At 41.4% G+C, this 7,191-nt stretch overlaps 1 protein-coding gene across 6 annotated transcripts in view; it reads right to left on the bottom strand.

Moving 5' to 3' along the window:
• Window positions 1–2,097: 2,097 nt before the first annotated feature.
• The window catches only part of tfe3a (transcription factor binding to IGHM enhancer 3a), a 28,281-nt gene continuing 23,187 nt past the window's right edge, over window positions 2,098–7,191 (bottom strand). For 4 of the 6 annotated variants that reach the window (XM_046870623.1, XM_046870624.1, XM_046870629.1 and 1 more), the window contains exons 7-10: window positions 6,762–6,818; window positions 5,952–6,060; window positions 5,110–5,257; window positions 2,098–4,229 (exon numbers count right to left, since the gene is read on the bottom strand). In XM_046870623.1, the coding sequence (XP_046726579.1) occupies window positions 3,786–4,229; window positions 5,110–5,257; window positions 5,952–6,060; window positions 6,762–6,818 (758 nt within the window). In that variant the 3' untranslated portion in view covers window positions 2,098–3,785. The remainder of the gene's footprint in view (window positions 4,230–5,109; window positions 5,258–5,951; window positions 6,061–6,761; window positions 6,819–7,191) is intronic. The other 2 variants (XM_046870626.1, XM_046870627.1) reach the window with 1 other exon arrangement.

Below are 7,191 nucleotides of genomic sequence, written 5' to 3'. Positions count from 1 at the left end.
TAATTATGAGGAGAGTGATTTTATTATCTATATATTCGAAAGCATTCGCTGATGACAAGCTCTTTATAAGCAGTGCTCGACTCGATCCACAGGGGGCGCCAACTCAAAAAAAAATTCTATTGTTTACCCAAATGAACACCAACTTTTTTTTTTATCCAAAAATTAAGACATTTATGACGTCATCAGTTCCCAAAGAGGGAAATAAAACAGTCCATCTATAACTTGGGCACATGCACTTTATGCTCAAACGTATTGGAACAACAGACAGATTTTTTTTCCAAACTTTTACCACAAAATTGGAACGCACACGAATTGTATAGGACGTCTTTCTTAACGAGCGAGCATCAAATTTTCCCTTGGAATTAGGCGACCCAAACCTGTTCCACCATGGAAATGCACCTGTGCATGAAGATCTGCTTTACAGATCAAAACTTGTCACACTGGCTACACTCCAGGCCTCTTCACCTCCATCTGTACCTGATTTACTAACACCCTTATGGCTGAATGAATCTCCACAAGCACACTCGAAAATCTAGTGGAACATCTGAAAAGAGAGGAGCTCATTATAACAGCAAATGGAGACTAAATGTGAAATGGGATTTTAAAAAAGAAGCAACTACACTGCGCTTGTAGTTCTTATTGATGTGTTCTGTATTGTTAAAAGACTATTATCACACTCGTGATGTCACCCAAATGAGGATGAGTTCCCCTTTTGAGTCTGGTTCCTCTTAAGGTTTCTTCCTCATAACATCTAAGGGAGTTTTTCCTGGCCACAGTCTCCACGGCTGCTGATACGGGATAAATATACATCGTTCCCCTTCACTCTTAAATTCTGTAAAACTGCTTTAAGACTATGAAAACAACAAACATTTACATGAAGAAAGTAAAAATATTCAGGTTTAGCATGATGATCTGGTGATCCTTGTTGCTAAATCAATGGGAACTTTGCAACCTTGCAATGTGTATATGCGGTTTTCTTCCTTAAAACCCCACAGATTTTAAACTTTTAAATACAAAATTAATAAAAAACATTCCCCAAAAAATTCATTTTAATATATTTTAATTATTATTTATTAGTTTTTAAATTCTAAGTTTAAAACTCAGAAACTCCCCTTCCATTTCCAATTTTTAAAAAATCCGATATTGGTCGTAATACACCGTCGTATTATATTCGATTTTCTTCCTTGATAGAAAATAAATATCCTCAGATAAATCTTTGAGTTTTACACACAAACTTCTTGTACATTTTTGAATTTTTTTCTTGCAATCTTCTGCCTTTTAAACTCGAAATTTCTTTATTTTTTCCCCTCGCATATTTCGAGTTTTCAAATCGAAAGTTTTTAGTTTAAAACTTGGAAATTTCTTGCCCCTCCCCCTCCAGTGTTTTTTTTTGTCCCATAGTGTCCCTAATACACCGTTGTAGGATGGCTCAACGTTTTAGTTCGGGATTTTAGATTTTTAAGAAAACTGAGCTGGCGATAGTAATCAAAATTAAACAATTTGTAAAGTTTCAATTCTAAACCCTTTGAGTGTTTCTTTACATTCAACTAATGTTAATGTCTGATGAGCAATACACAAGGGGGACGCAACGTCCATGTTAGTGATGAGCAGAACACAAGGGGGACGCAACGTCCATGTTAGTGATGAGCAGAACACAAGGGGGACGCAACGTCCATGTTAGTGATGAGCAGGACACAAGGGGGACGCAACGTCCATGTTAGTGACTATTGGAAACACATTTTTTTTTACCATGATGTTGTATGATGTTGGACATCTTCAGTTCTGTGGTCTATGGTTTATGGTCTGATGTTACAGACCCTGATGCTAAAACCGCTAAAAACGTGATGCGAGATCGTGTAAAAGCATGTTGACGTCCAGAAATCAACTACATCTCGACGTTTCGCTTCTGCACGGGGACTCGCAGATACCGATTTCCCCCCCAAGTAGCAAACACATAATATGTCCCTGTGTCTCGTCTTTATCATAAAAAAAGACAAGTTAGTAACCAGTGTTCATCATTTATAATATTTATTATTGAAATTTGCTCCTAATTGTAATTAGAACAAAAGAAAATGAATCACGGATGCAGCTTCAGAGTTCTTTTTCTTTTGCTATTTTATTTCACAAAATGCTCATTAGTTATGCATATATACGTAATTATACACTATAAGGACAAAAGTATCGGGACACCTGACTTTCCCCATATGCGGTTCCAAACTGTTACCACAAACTTGACAAAACTTTCGTAGGACGTCTTTGGATGGATATAAAATTCCCCTTCGCTTTAACCAGCATGACATGCACAAATCCGTCTCCCTGAAGATTTGCTTTCCATAGGTTGGAGTGGAAGATCTCCTGCTATAGAGCTCCAAACCTAGTGAACACCTTCAAGATGAATTTTTCATGCTGGCTGCACCCCAGGCCTCCTCAGCTCACCTACATCAGTGTGTCTTCACTAACTGGATCATCTTTACTAAGTGGAACATCAGAAGAGTGGAGCTTATTATAAAAGCAAATGGGGACTAAACGTGGAAAGCACACGCCACTGATAGGATCAGGTGTCCACAAATCTTTGTCCATACGATGTATATCTGAACTCTGTTCTTTAGCGTCCTTTTAAAACAGAAGGACTGTGTATAAGGTTCTCTGGCGTACAGTGTTTGTTCACACATTTTGCATAGACGGGTTCCTCTTCTGCAGTGACTTCCTGTGATTAGAGTCCTACTCGAATCCCTCGTTTAGGCCATTTTTTAAATAAATGTATCCCTACAATATATTTCTTATATCAGATAATATCGTGAAGATCCGTCGTCTCCTGTAGGAGAATTCCTTTTTATTTTAAGGAGAAGATCTAGGAAGCGTTCAGCGACACCAAATCAAGTCCAATCCAACACAGAAGGATTAAATATGATCTAAAGCATATATTTTATTATTTGGTGTAGGACATAACGTCTGTGGAGCAAGTGATGGCGCTGAAGCTTGAAAAACCCGAGAAGATCGAAGCGGTGCATTTGCATTGACTTTTTTTTGCATTATGAGAAGTTCAGAGATTTTAATTAATCGTTAATTATATATATATATATATATATATATATATATATATATACACACAATTTGATCACTTTTTCCTCCGAACATGAATGAGCCAGGACGTGGCTTACACTCTATAAAACCCCTGGGCACACAGCTGTACTGTTGCCTCTGTGAGTTTTCAGAAACATGTGTGTGTGTGTGTGTGTGTGTGTGTATATATATATATATATATATATATATATATATATATATATATATATATATATATATATATATATATATATATATATATATATATATATATAATGTCTGCTTGCTTGATGAGCACAGAAATATAAAATGCCAACTCATGCTTGGAACGCAGAGCAACGGAGAAACATAAAACCTTAAAACATCTGCTTTTAAAATCTACACACATCTGTTCATACGGTGCCGTCTTCAGAAAACCGGAAACCTTAGAATCCTTTTGTGATGCTCCAGTAGCCTGGAAACTCCATCATTTAGGCAGGAGTTAAGAGCTATGCTGGATAGTTTGTCCTGTGTGTGTGTGTGTGTGTGTGTGTGTGTGTGTGTGTGTGTGTGTGTGTGTGTGTGTGTGTGTGGGGGGGTGTTTTTTTTTTTTCATAGGATACGCTGCCCTCTGCTGGCCAGCATTGTGAGACACCAGGAATGAAGACGCCAGGCCTCAGCACAGTTCGGTCTTTTTTTTATGAAGCCCGTTCGTAAAAGAGTCAAATCTGGACGAGGGTCGATCACAAATCCTCATCCATGCTGAAGCTGCTCCGGCGGCTGCTCGTCTTGGACGCTCCGGGTGAGACGGACGAGAGCAGGGGGTCGGCACCGCTGTCGTCCATCAGAATGTCGCCCAGACCCATTTCACCGGCCATCAGGCCCGGGCTGAACATGGAGGAGCCGTGCTCGTCCAGCTCGCCGAAGCTCAGAGTTCCCAGGTCCAGCGGGACGGTCATGGCCCCGCCCACCGGAGAGGCAGAAGGGGGAGGGGAGAGTAACGAGGAGACCTGGGTGTGATTAAATGCTGGACCACCCAGAGTCAGAAGCGTTTTGGAGACTGGCTCTGTGCTCGACTGCACGGAGGTGAGCTGCTGCTGCTGCTGCTGCTGCTGCTGCTGGGCGATGATGGAGTCTGTGAGCTGAGACGGCGTGAGGCCGTGGAGACGAGCCTGCATCTCCAACTCCTGATCCGAACCATGCAGAGGAGAACAAACACACAAATCAACACTCAGACACAGAACCACAACCCAATTGCTTTCTGTTCACTATTAACTCTTCCTGCATGTTCCTTTTCTTCTTCTTTTTCTACTTTACCAGTTTTATTCTATTTCTACCTTTTCTTCTTCTTCTTTACTTTCATCTACATTTTCTCTTTCTTTCTTTCGACTGTTCCCTATTTTTAGTACTTTTTTTCTACTTTTTGTTCAAATTTTCTTTTCTTTTTCGTTCTTGTCTTTTCTTTTCTTTCCTTCCTTTTTACATTTTGTGTCTTTTCTTTAATACTTTTTCTATCTATTTTCTTTCATTCCTTCTTTCTCCTTTTTCTTTTTCCTTTTCTCCTTTTTCTTTCCTTTTCTCCTTTTTCTTTCCTTCTTTCTCCTTTTTCATTTTTCCCTTCTTTCTTTCTTTCTTTCTTTCTTTCTTTCTTTCACATTTCACTGCAAGTTATATTTTGTATATAACTGTTTGTGACAATTTTTTTTTATCTTCTGTCTTTCCCTTTTCTCTTTCTTTTTTCATCTACTTCATTTCTTTCTCCATTTCTTTCTCCATCTCTTTCTCCATCTCTCTCTCTCTCTCTCTCTCTCTCTCTCTCTCTCTACCTACTCTGGGGCAGCAGAGTCACGTAGAGGCCACGGCTTGACAGCGTTTGAGAAATGCTCTTGCGCCACAGCGTAATTCCCGGAGTCACTCGCTCAGAAGGTCACGCCGTATTAGTGATTCCGATACGTTACTCACCGTTAGGAAACTTTTGTCAGCGTGTGAGTGTAAAACGGAGGAGAAGGAGACACGGAAGGAGAAAGAGAGAGATAAACTAAGGGGAGAAACGGAAGGATATCGTACCTGTATGCGGAGCAGCAGGGTGCGGTTGGCGTGCTCCAGCTTCTTCTGCCTCTGCTCCATCTCTTTAGCTCTTTGCTGCTCCTTCTGTAGTTTACGGATGTAATCCACCGACGCCTTCAGGATGGTGCCCTTGTTCCAGCGCATCTCACTAAATATATAGAGGCAGTTACACACACCCAGATCAGATCCCGTCCCCAGGGTCGCAGCCTGTCTTTAGTATTGATTACAGAACGTTGTGGTGCAAAGCCTCGATCACACTACACTTTCACTCCATTGACTCCAATTCATTTACATTTACGCCATTAACCAGACCGACTTGCAGTTATCTCACTTCTTTAGGTAAGCAGTTGAGGGTTAAGGGCCTTGCTCAGGGGCCCAGCAGGGGGCGTTGCTGAGCACTCATTAGTGAATGGAGGGCGGCGCTGGAGGAAGTAATTGTGAGAATCACACAGCTGTTGGGAATTTAATTTAATCACTGTATCCCGAGTTACCCCTTGGAATGTGTGTGTGTGTGTGTGTGTGTGTGTGTGTGTGTGTGTGTGTGTGTGTGTGCGCGCATTCCTAACAGAGAACACTGATTAATTAAACCCCTTAACAGACAGGTACGTGATTCTTACCATTTGTTTACTTCAGCTCCACCTTCCATTCACAAAACTGGCGCTTGGCCACGCCCCCTGCTGCCACTTACTTCCAAAATCGTGTCACTAGGAGCAAACAGATTAGATCCCACCGGATCGTATTCGGAAGCCGCCAGATTGAGGCAGTTCCCCCCAAAAAAGTCCAGTGTGACTGCGGCTTTACACGCTTCACGTATGTTTGTACAAAACAAGGGACATAAATACACTCGAGAAAGCGCAAGAGCTTCTGATACTGACGGGTCGCTGGATTTGGGAACGAGGTCTCCCAGTTCCTTAATGCGGTCGTTGATGTTGAATCTGCGCCGCCTCTCAACTGTGGAGGAAAAAAAAAATATCCGCTTAGTAACGCAGGAGTAACACTTCGGGTAATAATACTACTAACAATGCACACGCACACCTTTTGTACATTCACTTGATTACAAAAAGTTAATTTGTGCACACTTGGCAACCCATTCCACAATTAGTCCGGATTTGCTCTTAAAATAAGCTCCACTCTTCTGGGAAGATGTTCCACTCGACACTTTGGAGTGTGGTTGTGTTCAGATTTGTGTGAGATTTACCAAGTCAGTAAAGTCAGGTAGTGATGAAGATGAGGTGAGAAGGCCTGGGGTGCACTCAGCATTCCAAAACATCCCAAAGATCTTCAGTAGGGTTGCTGCAGGAGATCTTCCATCCAACCCATGGAAAGCATATCTTCATAGAGCTGAATTTGTGCACAGGGTTTGCATTGTCATGTTGGACCAGGTTTGGGTCTCCTAGTTTAAAGATCTGCTATGCAATATCATTGTGCGTCTCCAACGTGGCTGGAATTAAAGTCAGGTGTCCCGATACCTTTGGCGCTATATTTATACGTTTATCTGTTCGCGATCGGCGAGTGCAATCTGGCGTGCTTAAAAAGTCACGAGCTACTTCCTGTTTTTCGGGTCACCTTTAAGGAGAACGTGGAAACGAAAGTCGCAATTGATTCAGAAATCACAATCAAAAGGGATTGAGCAAGAGCAGGACGAAACTCACTGAGGTTGTGGTTGTCTTTCTTCTGCCTTTCCTTGATGAGCGCTTTGGCCTCGGCATCTGGAAAAAACAGGACATGGTGCAATGAGATGACTTTACATGATGTTTCCCCCCCATGAAAAATTAGATCAGATCATAAAAAATAAATCTATTAATCCACGTTTCTCTTTCTCCCAATCGCTCACGCTCCTGAGATACCAGTAATCTGGTTCCCTTCTTCTTTCTTGGACCTTCTGCCCAACATCTGAATGGAGACAATTGGAAACCACTCAGGACGTTCCCCCACATGAACCCTAAAACTCTATGAGGCTACTATGGAAGGCTGAAGAACCATGAAGATGGATTTGGACTATAATTAATACGCCACAACTCCTAGTTGGAAAATTTCCCATTTTCACATACAAACAGTTTGCTACCAACTGTAATGTACAGA

The sequence above is a fragment of the Silurus meridionalis genome, chromosome 17, assembly GCF_014805685.1.
Source record: "Silurus meridionalis isolate SWU-2019-XX chromosome 17, ASM1480568v1, whole genome shotgun sequence".
Classification (NCBI taxonomy): Eukaryota; Metazoa; Chordata; class Actinopteri; order Siluriformes; family Siluridae; genus Silurus; species Silurus meridionalis.
The sequence above is the reverse complement of the archived record's forward strand: the minus strand, read 5'-3'. Positions and strand labels throughout refer to the sequence as shown.